We start from the raw sequence: 23,574 nt of genomic DNA on the forward strand, positions 1-23,574 counted from the left end.
TATATTTTTTTTTTTTATGAACTTGCGAATGCAATCTCAGCGTTTGTTTGTGTCTACGAATGTTCGTAAGTTGAACGTTCGTGGGTTGAGGACTACCTTTATACAAGACCACCATTTAAATACAGTTAAATGAGAACCCAAAAATGCAAGTCGATTCTGTGGAAGAAGTATACAAAGACAATACTTAAAATACATACATACATACATACATACATACATACATACATACATACATACATACATACATACATACACACATACACACATACATGCATACAGGATTATTATTATTACTATTTTAAAGCTACAAAACTTGGCTTATGAAAAGAGCCAGTACAAATCCTGAAATAAAAGATGTGATTAATGGTAATTAATTAGTGCAGCAATGTAAACCTTGTGTGTGATTCCTTACCTCCCCCTAAAAAAAGCCAAATAAACAATAGGCGTGAAGGCATTGACAAACTTCAAAACAAACGTCTTGAAGATCAGCCGCTCTTCAAAGCTTTTATCTGTTTTTGGAACCTCTGCAAAATATTAGGGAAAGAAATGCACTGAATTGTTATTGAATATTACAAGTCATCAAATATGGCTCTTTCGATGAGAATTATCCATGACAGGCACAATACCATGAGAGACTAACATCATGTGTTTTGTCCAGTCATCCCTCGTGTGTTAATATTTTTCTTACCAAGTACAGTGAGCCAGCGTGCAACAGCGCCATAGATTTCATCTAAGATGATGATGATGATGACGTTGATGATGGCAGCTGTTGTTTTGACGGTGGCTCGTACGTTTTCCCGTGCTGCAGGGTAGCTGCTCACATGTAAAGCTGTCTTAATGGTAATCCGGTAGAGAACAACCCCAAAGACAATGGCAAATGTCACTGAGATCTGGAAGTAAAGCGAAAGAGAACAATGTGATCTGTAACGACAGAAACCATTCATCCATCCATCCATCCATTTTCCGATCCGCTTCATCCTCACAAGGGCCACGGGGGGGTGCTGGAGCCTATCCCAGCTGTTTCTGGGCAGTCGGGGGGTACACCGGTTGCCAGCCAATTGTAGGGCCAACAGAAACGGGTGAAAGATTAATCTCCTGCATCACTGATTTTCTGACAAATTGATGTTTTTTTTTAAACGTTAACATCTTCAAGGAGACTTATTATGCACTTGTTTCACCATTTTCAACAATTCACAATAGAACAAGCTCATTGTTGTCTGTTAATAATATGAGAGCTCACAAAAACATGACTTTTGAGGCCAATGAAAGGGCTATAATCTGTTCACATTCAGCCAAAAGCAACAGACGACTGTTAATAGTGGTTTGTAAGTAAGTTTCTCAAGACTTATTGGCATATACTGTAGTTTATCCTCTGCTAGTTTGTCCACTGAAGTCCATCCAAAAGTATAAACTCACAATAGGACATTGCAAGAGAACAGTAGAGGTCAGCTCAACACACTGAGCCATTTTTCACTACTCCACAGTTTGTGTATGAAATTGCTGTATTTCAAGGTCCGCGGGGCTGTGCTCGAGCCTATTCCAGCTGCCTTCAGGCAGTAGGCGGGAAATGACCTGAACTGGTTGCCAGCCAATCGCAGGGCACACTTAGATGAACAACCATTCGCGCTCACAGTCACGCCGATGGACAATTTCGAGTGTTCAATCAGCCTGCCATGCATGTTTTTTTGGAATGTGGGAGGAAACCGGAGTACCCGGAGAAAACCCACGCAGGCCCGGGGAGAACATGCAAATGACACACAGAAAGCCGCAATTGAACCCTGCACCATTGCGTTGTGAGATGGACTGGCGGATTGATGAGAGACGGACAAGTGGATTGACATACTGGCCGACCGGTGAAATTTACTGACAGAACCGAAGATGGAAGCGCAGTTAAGATAACATGACTGACTGACTGAGTTTAAAATAATGACGGACAGACAATGACGGACGGGTGCCCAGGCCAGTGATATCTGATGGACCGGCAACATTTTGGAAATTGCCCACTTCTGCATTCTTGACTTTTACTTTGACTTCCTAAAAATTGCAAATACGACAAACGGGTCGGGTTTGACCTGCGGTGCCTACATTTCCCAGATTTGCTGTCAGTCTTCAAGTTCATCCATAAGGTCATTGGGAAATGAGCAAATGAGCACCAAACAGCAACCTCTGGTGCTCATTTGAGAACCACGCCAAATGTTATCTTTTTTTTTTTTTTTGAGCACCCTTCTATTCCACAATGTTTTGTTATACATAAGGCAACACCTAGTGTCAAAAAGAAATGGCATCTACTGTATTACATTTTAAGTCAAGTACAGATTTATTGTCAAATGTGCAGTATGTGCAACATACAGCACAGGTGAAAATTCTAATGCACTGCGCAGACGGATCGAATTAAAAATTTGTCAGAAAAGCCTCAAGAAATTGATCATGTTTTACTGAATTTAAATGCCACTATGTAATTCTGATGTTATGCCGTGACAACAAAAACTGCTGTAACTTGACCCAGATGATCATATTCAGTAAAAAATTCACACATCTGGATTAGAGTACAGAAGTCCTGAACACATCGATAAATGTATTTTTCATCACAGTGGTAGTGCCACCTACTGGCAAAAGGAAATCCATGTTTTAATCTTTGATATATTTTCTGAGCAAATAAACCAGATCTACCTCAAATTTGCCCAGAACGGTGTTAGGAACATACTGTTCGCCAAGAAAAAAAATATTTCATAGTGTTAACATGCACACATATCAGGCTTAGCAAAAGATTCAATATTTCATAGGGTTATCATGAAATTTTCAATAAATTTCTCAGTAGCGCCCCCACAAAGTTTGGACGCTTTACCTAGACCGGGGGTCGGCAACACGCGGCTCCAGAGCCGCATGCGGCTCTTTAGCGCCACCTAGTGGCTGCCTGGAGCATTTTAAAATATTTGAAAATTGCAAAAAATGGGGGAGTGAAAATATATTTTTTGTTAAATATGGTTTCTGTAGGAGGACAAATATTCTTAACATTTTCCAATGCTGTAAAAACATGTCGAATAAATATTACATTTCAACATTTCTGTCAATGAAGATTTGCGTCATAGCCTGCGACACACGTTTCTATTAGCAGAGCGGGATGCCAGGCAGGTGACTGTTATAAGAAGGAATGGCGTTTCATGTCCAATTCACTGAGGAAACTTGCAAAGAATGACAATCTAAAGGACCGAGAGAAGCATTTTAAAACGGTAAACGTCAGCTATGAAAGTTAACACGCTGCCAAAGTGCGTCCTGTGCCTCGTTCATCTTAGCCGCTGTTATGGATGTTGCTCATTTTGGCATGCGTGTGTAAGTATGTGCGTATGCGTGCGTGTGCGGTCACGGGTCGATTGGGGGAGGCTGGTTGATCGAAAAATAGAGCTTTGGTCAAAAAAGGTTGGGCCCCCCTGCTCTACAATATACACTGCAGGGGAAAAAAACATTTAATCGGGAAGGCTCATTGTGTATTTGTAGCCAAGTTAGTCATTTTGATAGTAGGCTAATATAGCTAATACAGACACATACAGCGTGGGTTGCCTTCTTTCTGAGGCTTTTAATTTGTTGCAGCTCCAGACACATTTGTTTTTTGTTTTTTTGGTCCAATATGGCTCTTTCAACATTTTGTGTTGCTGACCGCTGACCTAGACCAACGATAATTGGGAGATGCATAAAACAGCCTGAGACCTACAAATAAAGTATATTGGAGCCACATCCTACAAATAACAGGTAGTAGGCCATTTTCAATTTTCTTTCAAATTTGTCCCCAGTTTTGGGCTTTTATAGAGGCAAGGCAAGGCAGTTTTATTGATAAATCACATTTCATACACAAGGTAACTCAATGTGCTTCACACAAGCAAAGACACACCACCTACAAGCATTGACAAACATCATACCTAGACCTGCAAAATTTGGGAGATACATAAAACAATCTGCGACCGACACAAAAAGTATCGTGGAGCCATATCCTACACCTAACAGGAAGTCAGCCATTTTCAATTTTCTTTCAAATTTGAACCAATTTTTGGCCTTTTATAGAGGCAAGGCAAGGCAATTTTATTAATGTGGTACATTTCATACACAAGGCAACTCCATGTCCTTCACACAAGCAAAGACCTACAAGTATTTACAAAAAGCAGTTAACAACATTCAAAAGCAAAGCAGAGAAAAAGAAAAGTGGCTTAAAAAATTACGAGACTAAACACATGATCAGAAAACCTTAAAAACAACGACCTGAAGGGTTTGACAAAAACCAAAGTTCTTAACTTGGATTTAATAGCATTTACACTGCGGGCTGACTTCACTTCTGTCGGCAGCTTATTCTATTCGTGTGGAGCAAGCAGTCGACGAGTGGTAGATAAGGTTAATGCAGGCATTGTCCATCCAGCTCGCAAACAATCGAACTCTTGAAAGCGGAGCAATATTTGCAACAATTGCATGGATTACACAATAGCTCGACATCGGAAAGTTTATTGTTTTTGGGTTCTTTTCGCGCTTAATGATATGGGATTCTACTAAATGTAAGGAACAACATTTAATTTGACTGAAATTATTCACACAGAATCAGGCAAAATGAGTACAAAGGTTATTGTTGAAACATTTCTTTCAGGAAAGCCGTGAAAGGATCTAATTGAAAGTGACGCATTACTCACCATGAAAGCCATCATGGCCACAGTAGTCAAGTAAGCTGGCAGTCTGTCTGTGCATGTCAGCTTCACTTTCTCATCCTAACATAAAAATGTACATAGAGTTAAAAAAAACAAAAAAAGCAACGTAAAAAAAACACTGCGTCTGGACCTACCTGGGTCATTGATCATCATTTATTACTTATTTTATGATTATCATTTCACAGTATGTTGAAAATATATGCTGGTCGGGATTTTATAGACACAGGTCTTGTAGATATAAAGATGCACCAACCCCAAACATATCCACATAATCATTATGTGTCTCTCCTTTGGAGCAGAGCTAATTCGGCCTCAAGCAACCAAAGCCAACTGAGAAATGGGTTAAAGGACTTAGGGAATGTTTTCTTCATATACAGAAATGCTGAATTCCCAGCATTTGTTTTTTTTTTGTACACATACACAAGCTAATTACGATGCACAATTTGAATATATGTGACGGGGGTCACAACTAATCCGCCAATATACAGTGGATAGATAGATAAATAGCTAGATAGATGGACAGCGATGTGAAAGACTCTTCACCAATTATCGCAAATGTTTGATTTCAGTTATTGCTGCCAAAGGTGCCACAATCCTTCAGTTCAAGGCCACAATTACTTTTACACATTGGGACAGGTAGACGGACATTTTTTGTGTTCAAATAAATTGAATTCGTATTTTGAAACTGAATTTTGTATTTCCTTGGGTTGTCTCGGTATGAAATTAAAATTGGTATGATGAACTAAAATTTTTGTGTGTGATAAATATGCAAACACAGAAATCTTTTACACGGCACTGTACTTGACAGTAGGGACAGTGTTCTTTTCTTGGTATGTATTCTTTGCATCGATGAACATAGAGCTGATGTGCCTTGTCAAAAACTTCCTTTTTTTTCCTCATCTTCGAGAACCATTCTCCCAGAAGGTTTTTTTGGCTTGTCAACATGAAATTTGGAAAAAAAAAAAATCAACTATGGTGTCCTTCCTGGTTGTCTCCCATAAGTCCACTTGTGCTCAAACAATGGCGGCTGGTACGATCTGACACTGATACACCTTGATATTGGAGTTCATCTTTCATTTATTTGAGGTTGTTCTCTGGGCTCTTTTGTTTCCATTTGTATCATCCATGTCTTCAATTCATTATGAATTTTCCTCCAGCAAGAGTCCCGTGGATCTTAAATCTCTGAATATTATGTGTAACTGTCATCACAGAAACGTCAAGCTGCTTTGAGATAGTCTCATAGCCTTTACCCTTAGCGTGCTTGTCTCAAATTTTCTTTCTAATCTCATGAGACAACTCTCCTTTGCTTCGTTAAGGTCCATGTGTAGTGTGGTACACACCATGTCACCATACAGGACTGTGACAACTTGTTGCCCATTAAATATGCTATAGCTGACTGACTGCAAGTTTAAAGACAGATATGATGTGTATTACAGAACACACCTTGGTCGAAAATTATTCCTATACTCAAATTATTTTCAATATTTTCTAACGGTTCCATTATTTTGCCAAGCCCTGTTTCATGTTAGTTTATTAAAAACAACTGCATTTGTCAGATTCAAGTTATTTTTGTGACCACTGTGTTTTTTTTTCTTCCGATAACAGATGGCTACCATAAATTCTATACCGGTACATCTAGTTTTCATGGGCTTGTGGTTTTCGAATCTGCCTCACAGACAAAATGTTTTGGCTTTTGAATCTCTGCTTGGGCTTTACTGTGTCAAAACTGCTCATAGATGGAAGAATAATTGTGAATGGTTGTTCGTCTACATGTGCCCTACAATTCACTAGTGGCCGGTGCAGGATGTACTATGACCTCTGACCATGAATAGAATAAGCGTACAAATGACATCATATTCGCAGGGTTTTCATCGACATACAAACATTTCATCTGTTATAGATAGATGGAAACGTGTATTCACATTTATTTTACCTTCGAAATGGAATTTTCCTGCCTCAATGCCTTTTGCATGACACGGACCTCATACTCGGCTCGGTTGTGGTCCTGAAAAAGACATCATTTTAGTTATTGGTAATGTCTGAAAAACAGTGAGTAAAGGTCCACAAGGAGTTCATAAAAATGGACATATATATGAAATACGGCAAACAAAGTAACGTGAAAGAAATGTACTGAACTAACATGAAATCATCAAAGGAGAAACACATGGCTAACGACACAATTTTTGGGTTGACACCCACGGTTTCAACTGCAACTTTATTTTAGTAAACAGTCTTGCATCAGACACATCCACACCGAGAATGCTTTCTAACTCGCACATTTTAAGTATACAGTACTCTAGTATAGGACTGTATACTTCTATATAGTATACTTCTATGAGTCTGTGGTGGCCTCAGCCATTCATGATGGCATAGTCTGCTGGTCAGGCAGCATCTCAGCCCGGGACAGAGAGAGACTGAACCGACTGGTCAGGAGTGCCAGCTCTGTCCTTGGCACTCTGGAGGAGGTGGGCAACAGAAGGATGCTAGCCAAGCTAAAAGCTATGATGGACAGACCCTCCCACCCCCTCCAGGCCACCCTGACAGCACTAGGCAGCTCCTTCAGCCAGAGACTGATACACCCGCGCTGCAAGAAGGAGAGCTACCGCCACTCGTTCCTGCCGACTGCTGTCAGGCAATTGAATAGACGGTCCTGAAAACCTGGATTCAACCCCACTCACCCATTTTAATATGCTTCCATTTGTATTTTATAATTTGTTTATTTATATACTTTTTGTTCTTCTACTTCTACCTTTCCTAATTTTGCTGCTGTAAATTGGGAGTCTCCATTGTGAGACAAATAAAGGTTTTCTTATCTTATCTTAGTTTGTGTCCCCTGTTGGTGCAATTCAGTCGGACAGGTGTGAACACAGTCAGGAAACTCTGACTAAAAAGAGAAATCAATCAACTATATGAAGAAATACCACCTTGTTCTGCCACACATATCTCCCCTACCAGAAACTACCACAGATGTTAAGTTTTAAGTACGAGGGTCATTCAAGAAATAAGGTGCATTTTTCGGTATAAGGACTAATAATGCAGATAGAAGCTTACTTAAAAAAAGATATATATTTTTTAAACTTTCAACATAGTCTCCCAGCACTGTCACACACTTTTACCATCTGTGCACAAGCTTCCATATTCACTCAGCGTAAAGATCTTTAGACTGATGTCTTATCCAGTTGCTCACAACACTTTTGACTTCATCGTCACTTTCAAACTTGGTGCCAACTACTGTGAACTGTTGAGGCAGGTCAAGAAAGACATAAAGAACAAACGCAAGGGGTCATCAGTCAGAAGGAGTCATCTTGCATCATGACAATGCAAGGCCTCACACAGCAGCCAAAACAGATACAGACCATCACCGAGCAGGGCTGGGAACTGCTCCCTCATCCCCCTTCAGGTCCAGAACTTTCCCCTTCAGACTTTCACCTCTGGTCCCTTAAAAGCGTTCACAAGAGGCACGAAGTTTGAAAGTTGACGCTGAGGGAATATGGAAGCTTGTGCACAGATGGGAAAAGTGTGTGACAGTGCTGGGAGACTATGTTGATTTTTTTTTTTTTTTAAGTAAGCTGTCTGTATTAGAAGTCCTTATACCAAAAAAATTCACCTCATTTATTGAATGGCCCCGTATCTAAATCAGCTTTAGGTCCAGATGTGAATGGTTCCTGTCTACTTAGCAATTAGTCCGGGATGTCCAAAGTCAGTTAAGATCCCCAGACACACACCTTAATGAGAGTATAGAAAATTAATTGATGGTTCTATTTTCCCATTCCTGTATCCATCACTATTTTCCTACACTAACAGAACCGCTAACATTGCCATACTTTACAGGACTCATAGCAACTTTTGCTGAAATGTATCTTCTGAGTGCAAAAGTAATGTTTAATGAATATTCCATGCTTACATAACATTCACATGCAGCCATGCACCCCTATAGCAGTCTGCAGTCACGGATACAATGCAGAAAGAGATTAAATGCTTTGCGAAAACTACAGGGCTAAGAAACTCAAAATTTGTAAAATCTTGCCCCAAGCACTGAACAGAAAAGAAGCAGATAACTTTACTCAAGATTTACTAAAAAGTATTAAAAGAGGAAAAAGGTAAAGCAAGTCAAACCTTGTGTTCCTCCTGTAAAGTACACCATAAACAAAAAAGGGACAACATGTCAGCCATTGTTGATGTGATGATATAACAATTGCAGAGAGTCAGCTGTTTTGACAACAGAGGCACAAATATTGATGTCGTCGTCAGCATTTTGTGAGATTCAGTAACTTTTTTCTGAAAACAGGTTTTCTTTTATTCTTCATGAAATTACATACTTAATTTTAATTTAAATGATACATTTGTGCACATGTATTAAATACAAGTTCTTAAAATAGAAAATCAGGTGGCTGTATGACACGAGTGCTTTCTTCCAAATTTGCTATCAATATAACCAAAATTATGCCTCAATACACGAATATAGATGAAAAACACATATTGCATATTCTACAGAACACGTTCATCATTTTACATCATCTTATACTTTGATTTATTATTTCACCATGTTGGATGTTGTCACTGTCAGTTCAAGAGCCTCATAACCAACATGTGAAAACACTGCAAAACTTCACATCAAGGCTACATTGTCTCTTTGTTGCAATTATGCTATTACAACAAACTGGAAAGCAATTTAATCCTAGATTTTCATTTTTCACAAAATTGAATTCATTCATTCATTTTCCGAACCACTTCATCCTCACTAGGGTCGCGGGGGGTGCTGGAGCCTATCCCAGCTGTCCTCGGGCAGTAGGCGGGGGACACCCCGAACCGGTTGCCAGCCAATCGCAGGGCACACACAGATGAACAACCATCCACGCTTACACTCACACCTAGGGACAATTTAGAGTGTTCAATCAGCCTGCCATGCACGTATTTGGAACGTGGGAGGAAACCAGAGTACCCGGAGAAAACCCACGCAGGCCCGGGGAGAACATGCAAACTCCACACAGGGAGGCCGGAGCTGGAATCGAACCCGGTACCCCTGCACTGTGAAGTCGACGTGCTAACACTGGACTACCGGGCCACCCATTGAATTCACTAATATGAAACAATAAATAAGAATGACAGATAATTTCTAGATCAGCTTTTCGCAATGAAAAGAATAGTACCATTCATTTTTGTCCCATATGCTCCAGTTTTTCTGTTAAATACTATGAGTTTTCCAGGAATAGTTCACATGTTATTGCTTGTTATTTTTATGTTTTTTTGTTATGTTGGTGGATGTACGGGTTGACCCCCAAAAAACGGGAATTGAACAAGTAACTACTCCCACCATTTTAGTAACCATGGATCAGTGGATCGGGCAAAAGCGTTCCTTAGCCATAAAAATGTTTTATAAAAACGGTGCGTAGTTTGACAGCTTCGCAGAGGGAGTTCCGACATTTTTCCAATTTAGGGTTTCATTGTACTGTTCCATCAAAACACACGATAAAATGTTGAATTAATAACTTTGAAGAGACTGGATCTGGTTTCAACAGGATGGGGCAATATCACAAACTGCACGCCAATCATTGGAGGCTGTGCAAGAATTGTTCAGTAACCATGTTTCACCATCATTCATTGGTAATGTTCCCTGGCCCCCTAGATTGTCAGAGTTGTCTGTTTTGTGATTGATTTTTTTCTTGTAGGGCTATCTCAAGAATAAAGTGTACTCTTAATAAAAATTGTCAAATTACACTCACAGAAAAAAAGGAACATCTCGACAAAAACAAAAACTGCCCTAGAAAACGTTGGCTACTTTTTTATGGGGTTTTTTTGGGGGGGGTGCAGACCATTTAAGATTTTATGGATTTGTATTTTGTTGTGTGACTTTGGATGAAACATGATTTGTGCAAAAAGAATACAAACGCAAACAGAGATTTGTAAAACCCTGGACAACATCTCTAAATATGTAATGTGCTTCAGCTCACCTGCTCTTCCTCTCCAAAGCCTGTCAGGTCCCAGACATAGTTAAGTCGCATCTGTCGTCTCTTCCAATGCTCCATGAAGAGAACAGCTATACGACAAAAACATACACGGGTCAATGTAAAATTCATCATTAAGTATAAGTGTTACACAATTTATGATTTTTTTTTTAAGTAGAAAGTAATGTGTTGGAAGTCTTGTTGACCTTGACTCGTCGCCGATGACAAAATCGATATATGCAGTCGGAAGTAAGTAAGGCTGTATTTATAAAGCACTTTTTAAACACACAGTTACAAAGCACTTCACAAACATAAGCAAAATTGAGACAGACAGGTTAGTATTGACAAACGTGAAAAAAACTACATAGGCAGGCTTTCATGACACTCAGAGAAATAAATTGCAAAAGAAATAAAATAGATTGAGAAAACAATAAAAATGTAAAATATACATATTGTGTTTTCTGCACGATAAGGCGCAACTAAAACCATTCAATTTTCTCAAAAGCCAACAGTGCGTCCTATAATACACAATGGTAAAGACACTTGAAAAAACATCTATTTCACCAAATTTTCTGTTGGTCGTTGGTTTTGTTTATGTTTCTCTGGATGGGTTTAACTAGGGAGATAAATTCCTTGTATGTTAAATTCCGTACTTTGCCAATAAATCTGATTCTGATTCTGATAATCACAATAACAAATTCTCCTCAGGTGTCATCTCTCATCAGAACAGATGTACTTTTACAACCGCTTAACAACGATATGTACAAAGTAGGAGTGGAGAAAAAGATTTTTATGGCTTGTTAAGGTTGTAATATTTTGCGCTATATGTTCGGTAAAGGGCTTTGTTACAGTTGTTATGAAAGTTTTGTATAAATAAAGGTGAGTCAAGCTAGGTATCAGAAAGTTAAAGTTGTGCTGAATTATTCTTTTTAACAAGTTTGAGTTACATTCTTTATGTATTATATGAAGGGGGATTGTGTGTATTAATAATGAAAATTATTTATGACAAAAACATGCAATGTATTTACCCCAGAGAGCCATGAAGACGGAGAAAAACACAGTTGCTGGGTTGTCGAAGAGATGGCTGGCTCGAGCAGTACCACATGCTGTCATAAGTTTCCAGTAGCTACAAGCGCGATCACAGAGTGGGCACATTGTGATGTTGTTCCTCGGATCACAAATCTCCATACTATCGGGGAACAACGGGGAAAAAAATTTGAACAAACCAAAAGAATTATGTTTACATGAAAATGGAACAGCCAGTTCATTGGTACATGCGTTCCAATGGGGGATTTGGATAAACATTGAGTTTTTTTCACGTTGTTTCATTTTCTTTGCAGAATATGAACCAAGACGCGTTGCAAGACGGAGAGATACCGCCGCTCGTTCCTACCGACTGCTGTCAGGCTGCTGAATAAAAAATGAATAAATAAATAAATCATAAAATTATTTAAATGATATGACAACAAATGTGAATGTGAATAGTACTGTGACTATTGTATTTATATTTCACTTAATTGAACTTATTGACCTTATCCATATTTGTATTTATATTGCACTTAATTGAACTGTGTTTTCTTTTCTCTTCTTTCTACCCACAATCTTGCTGCTGAAGGCTGTAAATTTCCCCAGTGTGGGACAAATAAAGGATATCTTATCTTATCTTATCTTAATACAGTTTTTTTGTCTTAAACTGTAGAATAGTCAAATGCCTGGAAAGGAATGAAAACACTTTACATTTCAAGAAAATCGTTTGATTGTTACTAACTTGTATGTGACTCAAATACGTTTGTTCAGACAAAGGCATATTAAAGAAATGTTTCATTAATGCCAATATAGCATATCAGAAGAGAAGCTATGACAAAAGCCACCGAAAGGTATTTGAAGCTGCAATTGTCTTTGGTGTTCCAAAAACTCCTCAATGCGGGATCCTGTAAAGTCTAGCTAGTAGTCATGCATAAAATTGTATTTTAGTAAACACAAATCAATCTCACAGGGAGAAAAAATATTGAGTCTTTCTGTATTTCTGAGTCCAATGAGCACTTCCAACTTTTTTATTGACAGATGAATGTCATGCAGGTGGCATGGTGGCCGACTGGTGAGCACATTGCATGGCCCTTTTCCACTGCGCTTGTGCCAGTGCGAGTTCCGGGCCAGTGTCCAGGTTAGCACCAGTTCTTTCTTTTTTCCACCACCATGCACATGCTAACAGCGCATTATTATTATGATTATGATTATGATTATGATTACGATTATTATTATTATTGCTTCTATTGTTATTATTAATAGTAGTGCAGGCAGTCTTGGATAAACACTGAGGTGAGCAGTGACGTTTGGACCCTTTATGAGAAAGTAGCTCCGAACAAACAGGTTATTCATAAGAACTTGTCAAGCACCAACTAAACACAAGTTGGTGCTCATTCGGCCCTTGCGCCGAATGAGCACCAAGTTTTGTTTATTTTATTTTTTTGGGGGGGCTGGGGGGTGGAAAACAGGTCAGAGTGGAGAGGTCATGGGTTCAAATTTGGGCTCCGGCCTTCTTTTGTAGAGTTTGGTCTCCCAGTGCCTGCGTGGGTTTTCTCCGGGTACTCCAGCTTACTTCCACATTCATATCTCAAATGTCTTGGATGATTTTGCTCCTGATAATTCTAAAATGACTTCATGCTGACCTAAAACACCTTGGAGGTGCACTATGAGCATCATGACTTTGAAATCAAAGTGCAGGAAAGTGGAGTGTCAGTGGAGAAAAAATAAAGGTCATTTTTTTCAGACAATATCGCTCTAATGTTAACATAGGTTAGACAACACCACTTTTCTGAAATCATTAGTCAGAACTTCAACAATATGTGCATTCTTTTTGTTGTTTGACAAACTCACTCCTGTAATGGCCCAAATCAAAAAGCGCCATTTATCTCAACAGATAAATGCAATGAATTTGCTTGCCTTATCAGTGAAGGGGTACAATCCATCAGGTCAAATATTGTCACAAAATAGCAAAATCACAAAATGATGCAACACTTAAAATCCCCCAGGAATAATTGACATACCATGACAGAATTTGATACAGTGGATCAAAAACTATTCCGAATTTGATTCAGCAGTTGAAACCATCAACCAGCTTTCTTGGCTCAATTCCATCTAACCTTTTCATAACGATTGTGAAATCTGTTCGGAGTTACAGCAAATAATGAACTGTTCACTTGAGTCAGGCCAGCTTCCCAAGCCCCTGAAAGTAGCTGCCGTCATGCCACTTCTTAAAAAAGAGAATTCTGGATGTCTCCTTCTGAGCAAATTAAAGACCCATCTCAAACCTTCCCTTTTTAAGAGTGTCAAGAAAGTGGCTTTTAATCAACTCAGCAATTTCTGGCACGTAAGTGGACTCTTGGATAAATTTCAATCAGGTTTCTAACCTCATAACAGTATAGAAACAGCTTATTAAAGTACTAAATCAGGGGTGGACAACCAGCGGCTCGTGAGCCGCATGCGGCTCTTTGGCCGGCTCAATGCGGCTCCCGGGCTTTCAAATAACAAGCATCGAAAACACCTCGGCAGTGGCGCTGCCATTCAAACAACGGCGTTAAATAAACAGAACTTACTACGTCAGCCTATCATCAATCCCGTTACTTGATTGACATACAGGACAACCAATCAGATGACAACTGAATCACTGCTCATGCGCAAACAACAGTGCTCAGCGCTGGTCAGCGAATTACCTCCGATTTCAAGGCAGGGGTGTCCAATACGTCAATCGCGATCGACCCGAAGTCAGCAGACTGGTCCCAAGTCACGCGCGAACGTTGGGAGGAGGAAATAGGGGCGAAAAAAACTTTGTGTGTCTGTGTGTTTCGATTCCGTTCATGTTCGGTGTCGCTCGGCGTGCGTGCATGCTTGCGTATGCGCACGTGTGCATGGTTGGGCGCCCGCCTGTGTGTGTGCGTGTGTATATGCTTGCACGTGCGTGATCGGTCGGTCGCGGGAGTTCGTAGCTTCAAAAGTCGATCTTTGGTCAAATACGTAGCAAGCTGACCCAAGTAGTAAGTAACCACTGCAGCTTGTGTGTGTGTGTGTGTGTGTGTGTGTGTGTGTGTGTGTGTGTGTGTGTGTGTGTGTGTGTGTGTGTGTGTGTGTGTGTGTGTGTGATGTGGCTCTTTGCGGTAAAACAGTAAAAAAACTGGCTCTTAGACTCTGACTGGTTGGCCACCCCTGTACTAAATGACAGAAGATTGAATACTGACATAGGGAGGGTGTCGATGTTGGTCTCACTGCAGTGTTAGAAAGAGTTGATCAGCATATACTGCTGAACAGTAATCTCATGTGATCATCCAATGCCGCACTGGCGAGCTACTGGTTGATTGTGAACGACGGGCACCCCTGATAAACAGTACAAGTACTTGTGTTCAAAGATCCATTGCTTATCTACTGCATAGACGCTATTCGAAGGCCACGTATGGCATTTCACATTATGTGTTGGTATTAAGATAGCAGGGTATATCCCAGGGGAAGTGTTTCCGTTCATTCATGAGTTTGTAATTTTCTCCAGTTGATAGCACCTCACTGTGGCACTGCTACAAAGCACGTTGAGTGTCCAGAATCAGAGAGATCTCCCTCGTAGCCGGAGAAGCACGGCCTACACTGTGTAGCTCTGCTAAACACTGGCTGGCATTCCATTGGGAAGGCAAATCCACACACACTCGGGCAGAGTGACCACGGTGCGACACAGTCCTACAGCAGTCGGAGAAACTGACTGTCCGACTGTGTAACGCGGGCTCGCGTCCTACCAGGAAACCAAAGCTTCAGAGTGTACTCACACGCCTCACTGATCACAATGATGAAAAACTCCAACGATACTTGGTAATAATTTGGGAAGTGCGTCTAATAGTCTTTTGGTTAGCTGAAAACTCACACAGAAGCACACTCCCTGGATGATGGAAGTTCGTATTTTGGTTTAAGTCAGTCGGGAGATAGTGCTTAAAGGTCAAGAATCCGCCCAGACTGTCTGTAGTTGAGGCTAGATTTCAGGGTTAGGGGAAGGCGAAAGAAAACAATAGATTTGTAGGTCGAGTTCGGGGTAGCACTGTCTCACAGGTGTGTATCATATACCGTTGAATGGAGCTAGGCAAGAAATCTCTGCTTTTTCCAACTCTCACTGGAGCAGTTCGCAGCCGAGTGTGAAGCAGTTGGGATGAAAATCAGCGCGTCCAAATCTGAAACAATGGTCCTCAGTCGGAAAAGGGTGGAGTGCCTTCTCTGGGTCGGGGATGAGATCTTGCCCCAAGTGGAGGAGTTTTAGTATCTTGAGGTCGTGTTCACGGGTGAGGGCATGAGGGAGTGGGAGATCGACAGGTGGTTTGGTGCAGCGTCTGTGACTTTGCTGCAGATTTTGTATTGGTCAATTGGTCTGTCAAGGTGAAGAAGGAGCTGAGCCAAAAGGCAAAGATCTCAACCCGGTCAATCTACATTCTAACCCTCACCTATGGTCACGAGCTATGGGCGGTGACCACAGGAACGAGATCCTGGATACAAGCGGCCGAAATTAGTTTTCTCCGCAGGGTATTCGGACTCTCCCTTAAAGATAAGTTGAGAAGCTCGGACATCCGGGAGGGGCTCGGAGTCGAGCCGCTTCTCTTTCACGTCGAAAGGAGCCAGATGATGTGGCTCGGGCATCTCATTAGGATACCTCCTGGACGCCTACCTTGTGAGCGGTGTCCCACCGGTAGGAGGTCCCGTGGATGACCCACAACATGCATGAGAGACTATGTCTTACAGCTGGCCTGGGAACGCCTCGGGATTCCCCCGAGAAGAGCTGGAACAAGTAGCTGGGGAGAGGGAAGTCTGGGCCTCCCTGTTAAAGCGGTGTCTGGGCTCTCCCTTAAAGATAAGGTGAAAAGCTCGGTCATCTAGGAGGGGCTCAGAGTCAAGCCACTTCTCCTCCACGTCGAGTGGAGCCAGATGAGGTGGCTCAGGCATCTGAGCTACCCTGCTAAAGCTGTTGCCCCCGTGACCCAATCCTGAATAAGCAGAAGAAAATGGATGGATGGATGGATGGATGGAGCTCGACAATAAGTATCTGCACATACCCACTCCAGCGTCCTCAAGCGTGACTCAGAGCTGTAACGTAGGTCAAAAAAATGCCCTTCCATGTGGGAGTAGAGTAAAATACCCCACGTTCAGGAACTCATTGATCTGCACTCTCGTCAATATTTGTGCTTTGTAACATATTGTACTACGACGTTTTGTATTATTTTCTTCTTTTGGTGCTTTGTAAATTACATCGTTCTACTGGTTGATTTTGATCAGTCTTTTAGTGCAGGGGTCCCCAACCGCCGGTCCGCGGACCGGTACCGGTCCGCCGGGCATTTGGTACCGGGCCGCACAGAAAGAACTTGCCTTAATTCCGTTTTATTTATTTCGGATACGAAAGATGTTTTATTTTGAAAAACTACCGAATTCTCCGTTACATCCGTCTGTGTTATGCTTGACACACGTCAAGCCATGCTTCTCCTTCACGTGACCGATTACTTCAAAACAAAACGCGGGAGCTCGCACAATGAGTAAAAAAAAAAACTGCTGGAGATCGCAAATGACGGCGGCCTTAAAAGTACGTTCGAGACAACTGGATTAAAGTTATGGCTGAATACTCTGAGATGGCCACAACAGCACTGTTGCTATTTCCGACATCCTACCTGTGTGAGGCGGGGGGTTTCTGCAGCAACGGCGACAAAAACAAAATTACGAAGTAGACTGGACATAAACCACACACTTGAGGTGTCATTGTCTCCTATTACCCCGAGATGGGACCGTCTGGTTGCAGAAAATCAAGCTCGGTGCTGTGGTGAGTCGTCATTTTCATGCACTTTGAATTTGCGTTGTATCGTATTTTGAAGGCATTAAACATTGCCATAGCGATCGGAGTGTTGCGGCCAGATTCGACGCTCCTTGTGTTTATTATTGTATTTCGAAAACGCCACAGTTTTCATGCAGCTCATACCATATTATTTTGTTGTATTATTTCCGCCACACCTTAATTGCCGGTCCCTGAAAATATTGTCTGACATAAACCGGTCCGTGGGGCAAAAAAGGTTGGGGGCCCCTGTTTTAGTGTACTGCCTTTCTCTACCCATTTAGCACCACATTTTGTTTCAGGTTTTGCTATTTGTCTTTTACAGTTTTATTTGTTACTTACAAATTCTTGAAATAAAGACTTGAACTTTTATGAATGCTCTGTTACTTTGCTTGGGTACAATCAATCACTCATTGTAACAGTAACAGAGCATGCCAAAAGCCTGACACGATAGACAGGCTTTCTTTGCCAAGAAATGCTCATTACAAATTAGACAACCGACTAGGCATGTCAACGTAGTCTACACGGAGTGCTTTATGGTATACTGTAGCCAACGTATTGTTTACATTTTAGGGGGCAAAGGTTAATTTTGTGTGAAAAAAAGCACCATTTATGTTCTATTCAGTGACAGTTTAGTTGGGATTAATGCCAAAGAGGATATATTTAGTCAATATATTGCTATAAAATGTTTGAGCATTTAAAAGCATTAAGGACTGTATTTAAACACCTTTTTCCAGGTAACGGATAATGTCATTATCATTTGCTTTTTCTTTTTAATGAGGGGGGAAAAGCGTTAAAATCTGAAATCTGATTATGGGGGTTTTATTGTAAGGCCATATTACAGAGCCCTACTCTAAATAATTCAGTGTTGTTTTTATTGAAAGAAGTTCAACAATTGGACCATTAGTGTTTCTTCGGGGCATATGGAAGCTTAAAAGTCACTTCTGCTGGTAACAAGTTGTGTGACATGTGCGTTAACCCCTGCCCCCCAACCCCTCCACAAAAAAAAAAAGATACGTTTCATTTTGTAAGGATAAGCGTCCTGAATAAGTAAGTTTCTACCAGGAGATGTCCATCAAATTTATTACAAATGGAATTTACCGTATACCTTGGGATATTGTCATCAACAGTGGCACAGCCATAGAGGAATACAATCACTCCAACAATGGCAGCAGGGATTAACATCTGTGTGTAGACTCCCAGCCAGGCAAAGTATAGGCCAACCTTGTCCCCGAAATACTTCCTGTGGGGGGAAAAAAGAAAAATTAATTATTTCTTACTAGTGTTCAGCATTGTTACTTTAAAAAAAAGTAATGAGTTCTGTGACTCAGTGACTTATTGGTTGTCTTCTATTTTTTTTATAAAGTCAATCTTGTTGCATCTGCACCTTAAAATGTGAAAATAAAGGTTTTCTATTGTACTTTGTGGTTGGTTTTGTGCTCTATCAACAAAGTTGAGTTGAGCATGTCAAAATAAGCATCCATTCACACAAACTTAAACGTACTGTGACACAGCAAATGTCTCATTACATGAAATATGATGCTTTGATCACTTCGCCAACACTTGGACAACTAGAGAAATTAATCAGGTAATGTGTCATTTAAGAAAGAGAGAGAGAGAGAGAGAGAGAGAGTGAGAGAGAGAGAGAGAGAGAGAGATGTGTGCGTTGGCCATTGGAGACCCTGCCAGGGGTATAAAGCATCAGACAACTTCGCTCCTAGGTTCGTTGGGACATGCAAGCCCCTCTTTCACAGTAAGGTGACGGCTCACACAGATAAATTTTTAAATAACGTAATGCCAGCCGAATGGTAATATTGGTGCGCACAACTTAGTAACTGACTAACAAGTTATCTATGCCACAGCTGTCAAATTCAAAGACCGGGAAGCCACATCCGGCCTGCCGCTTCTCATTTTAGATACGGTCCAACATACAAAATCAAACATAACACAGCACGAAGTTAACAGTTAATCACATTTATAAACATATCAATCCAAACAGAACTGTGTGCTTTCAGAAAATATAAATAATAAGACATCATATATGGAAAAGGTGATTAACACATTTGGCAAATATGACCATGTTCCAGCTTTTTTGGAACATGTTAATTCTAGTTAAATATTGAATAAACCTCTTGTAGATTTAAAGGCACAGACGTAATGGTGCTTGGTGCTCTTGGAGGACAGGAGCAGGTGCAAAGTGGAATATTATAAGTTATGATAGATGACTTGAATAGCTGAAATGAATTGATCAAATAGAGTCAGGCAAACTATTTCAATCAAGTGGTCCTTTTTCTCTGATGGCATCCAATTTCCTTCATTGGTGTGGGAACATGAAAGAAAAGGATATTGGTATTTCTTTCACTATACTTTGTATTGTGAGGAAATTAAAGAAATTTAAGATATACCGCAGCCAGTGAGAATACCTTCTATATTTTGGCGAAAACCAATCAAGCGATTTGCACATAATACAATGATGTGTCATATCAGGACCTCAGAACAAATATCAAGATATTATTATAAACAATATTAATTGAGCGATAGAAAAGTCTCAAGCTGCAGTTTAACTTCTGCACAACTGAATCAATATGAGATTGAAAAGAAAGTTGAGGGTCAAGCCAAACGCCCAAATATTCCCAATTTCTCAAGGGAGGGAACCATCAAGAAACATAATTGACAATGAAAGACTTGCTCTTAAAGAAAAGAGCTTCCCCCATGATTTCTTGTTCTTGAGAACCAGCCTGCTTGGTCAAACCCTTTTTTTACTAAATTAAAGTCTTCCTGTAATTTGCACTGAATTTGTGAAAATTCTGCTTTCCAACAGTAAATAATAGTATCATCTGCATATCAGAGAGTACGACGTTCTATACAGATTTTCGGCAAATCGTTCATAAACATGGAGAAGAGGAGCGCCCCAAAGAGGACCCCGGGGGTACACCCCTCTCAGTAGTAGCAAAATCAGCCCCGATAACAAACACACCGGTGCCTGAATTCATTAACATATTGTGATAGCTGATTAAAGATGTTTTTTTCAAAAATCTTTGCGATATTATTAATAAGTGAAACCGATCTATAGTTATGGAGGTTACGAGGATCACCGCCTTTGTGTGAAGGGGTAACTCCAGCCTGTTTTGATGTCGACACATCGATTAAACAACTCAGAAAGAGGTAAGACAATATATGCAAGGCTATTTTTTAAAAATGTTATCTCCAAACCATCAGGACCGGCGCTACCTAAGTTCAATTCACAAATAACATTTTTCACATCAACGGGGCATTTGTTTAAAGGAAAAAGAGCTTCCACATCTAGAAGGAATTAAAGGAGCATGCATACGGAGGTTCTGACAGTGGACAGTTTTATATAAACGAGAAATGTTGACTAAAAGAACTGGCAATCCTGAAAGGATCTTCAATTGTAACAGTAACAAATGTTGTATTGGTATTGAACCTTTTCTATAATTACTGAAATCATTACAAAATGACCCTCACCTAATTAGTCCAATGGGCTGGTACTTGTAGAAGACACTGTAGCTGGCCCATTCCTCATATAGCGTCTGTGAAGAGAGACAGTCAATAACCATTTCAACTTTTTGGGAAATAACCGCAAAATACACACAAAGTTACTGGACAACTGAGACACTATCACTCTCTGAAAGCAATTCTGCAGTATTTGCGAACAATCGGTAATTAAATTAAATATCGGTTCCTCTTAGATGTACTGTTGAGTATACAGGTATATGATATGTATTGCTCTTTCACAAATTTGTGTTCCTCCTAGCCTTAGGACCATTATCTTGGTTGTGTCCAGCAATGAATTCAAAAGTGACGGATTGACGGACGTTCCGTCAGTATTGATGGAATATCCACCTCAGGGTGTTTGCGGCATCAGCTCCAACAGTACACTGGGTCCTCTTTTTGTTATCTTTGAGTGTTTTGACTTGGAAACAGCACTCGATGTGGAGCAAGGTCTGCGTATAGTTGTCAGGATATCAGAGAGTTTTGGATTAAGCCAAATGCCGCTGCCCTGCCTGTTTTCCAGCTCTCCCAGGAACAACAAACCTGATTCAAATAATCAGGGTCATTCTAATGCTGCTTCAGAGCTGGCTGACGAGTTGATCATCTGAATCAGGTCTGTTGTAGCCGGGAAATCTGAAAAACAGGCAGGACAGTGGCCCTCCAGGACGGGAGTTGGACATGCCTGGATTCAGCGGCAAAAACAGGTTTACAGAAAGCAAACTGTCCAGGAGCACGGCGCTTTTTTCAAAGATCGTAACTCAGTTAACAGTGTTAACTCGTTAATGGCTAAATGTGACATGAAAACCACGACAGAGCACATCTTGCATTGTAAACAATAGTCCGGTAGGCTTGACAATTTGGCATCTGCCAATAATTACGACATAACGCACATTCACTATTGTCAACAAATATACAGTTTTACAGTTGTTTAAATTATCTTTGTGAAAAAAATAGATATGCAAATGTTTGGTAAACTACATACAAGTGTCACTTAATGTGACAACTTCACTTCACAACACTTCTTTCAAAGATAAAATTCGATACGCCCAAGTCCCATGTTCATCAAGACTGTCAGTGTCCCATGTCACTTCATTACTACTTATGAATCCACAAGTTGTTCATTAAAACTAAACTAAAACTGAAAAGGTTCCAACTTAAGTATTTAGTTGTCATTTTGTTAAATGTTTTGAAAGCCTTTTTATTGTTGATAAAAATCAAGTTCATTTGTTATGAATACGTGTTTTATATTCAAATCACAATCTTTGTTTTTTGTCCTTCCTTGGGGCATCGCAAAGATTGCTAAAAATTGTCATAATACTTCTGTTGATGCTCAGTAAACAGTTCACAAATATTTAAAAGATTACAACCTGCCAAGAGACTACAGATGTAAACTAGCCAACGGCATTTTTTTTAAAATGTAAATGTTCATTTACACTATATATTAATTTAATATATAGTGTCCTCTTTTAAATAAAATATTTTTCTTAAATGTCCATTAAATAGGCAAAATATTTAAAGAGACATGTTGTTCCATCTTGTGATCGGTTATCTTTTTTATTAACTTGCTGATCGGCATTTGGCCTCCAAAAATCCTAATTGGATAAAGCCTCCTTGTTAGAGAGTATACACTGTATTTTAGGCTGATTATTTTTCGGCGGTTGGGCGGCACGGTCACCGACTGGTTAGCACGCTGGCCTCACAGTGCAGAGGTGAAGGGTTCGATTCCTGTGTGGATTTTGCATGTTCTCCCTGTGCCTGTGTGGGTTTTCTCCGTGTACTCCAGTTTCCTCCCCACATTTCAAAAACATGCATGGTAGGCTGATTGAACACTCTAAATTGTCCCTAGGTGTAAGTGTGAATGCAGAGGTTGTTTGTCTCTGTGTGCCCTGCGATTGGCCGGCAACCACTATAGGGTATACTCAACCCCTCACTCCCGTGAGGGTAAAGATGTTCAGATAATGGATAGTTTTTCGGTCTTTTTATGGTTGATGTGTGTGTTAATTCTGGCCCTTTAGCTTGTGCTTTATTCTTGCTCCACATTGTTGTTGTTGTTGTTTTTTTTTGTTGTTTTTTTCTTTTTTTAACTTTGACCTTTTGTGTGTTTGGACATTTTTCAATATATGTATAATCAGTGGCGGACCCTGAGGGCCAGCAAGGCCTTCTCTGCTGGCCTAAACATTCTCAGAAAAGTAAATTTACTTTTCTGAGAATAACATAAATTTGTTATTTTATTTTCATAAATATGTTAACAAAATTATTCTCTGTATTCTTTACGTCATATTATTTCCACTTAGTTGAGTGGCTTTCAATGTTATTTTAAATAACATTGAACGCCACTCGAAAAATAACTTATTTATTATGGTGGAGTTTTTAACCAATCATATTTCATCTAGCTTGTGTTGCCAGGTTAATTAAACTTGCTCGGGGCCTTCAGATTAAACAGAGCAGGCCCCTGTGCGCTGTAAATGAACGGGCACCGTCAGGTTTCAATAGCCAATCAGATCACGAGTCTCAGACTCGTGATCTTGTATCCTGACTTGTTCTCGTCTGCCTACTAGGGCTAGCTAGAGGGCCTTACGTCGAGACTGGC

At 40.3% G+C, this 23,574-nt stretch overlaps 1 protein-coding gene across 4 annotated transcripts in view; it reads right to left on the reverse strand.

Moving 5' to 3' along the window:
• Positions 1 to 23,574, reverse strand: part of ano1a (anoctamin 1, calcium activated chloride channel a) — a 60,831-nt gene that overhangs the window by 10,871 nt on the left and 26,386 nt on the right. For 3 of the 4 annotated variants that reach the window (XM_019857817.1, XM_019857818.1, XM_019857815.1), the window contains 9 exons: positions 20,958 to 21,022; positions 18,580 to 18,714; positions 11,659 to 11,819; positions 10,637 to 10,722; positions 8,802 to 8,813; positions 6,619 to 6,690; positions 4,671 to 4,745; positions 689 to 890; positions 413 to 524 (listed from right to left, as the gene is read on the reverse strand). In XM_019857817.1, the coding sequence (XP_019713376.1) occupies positions 413 to 524; positions 689 to 890; positions 4,671 to 4,745; positions 6,619 to 6,690; positions 8,802 to 8,813; positions 10,637 to 10,722; positions 11,659 to 11,819; positions 18,580 to 18,714; positions 20,958 to 21,022 (920 nt within the window). The remainder of the gene's footprint in view (positions 1 to 412; positions 525 to 688; positions 891 to 4,670; positions 4,746 to 6,618; positions 6,691 to 8,801; positions 8,814 to 10,636; positions 10,723 to 11,658; positions 11,820 to 18,579; positions 18,715 to 20,957; positions 21,023 to 23,574) is intronic. The other variant, XM_019857816.1, reaches the window with a different exon arrangement.

Source organism: Hippocampus comes, unplaced genomic scaffold, assembly GCF_001891065.2.
Source record: "Hippocampus comes isolate QL1 unplaced genomic scaffold, H_comes_QL1_v1.1 scaffold154, whole genome shotgun sequence".
Taxonomy (NCBI): Eukaryota; Metazoa; Chordata; class Actinopteri; order Syngnathiformes; family Syngnathidae; genus Hippocampus; species Hippocampus comes.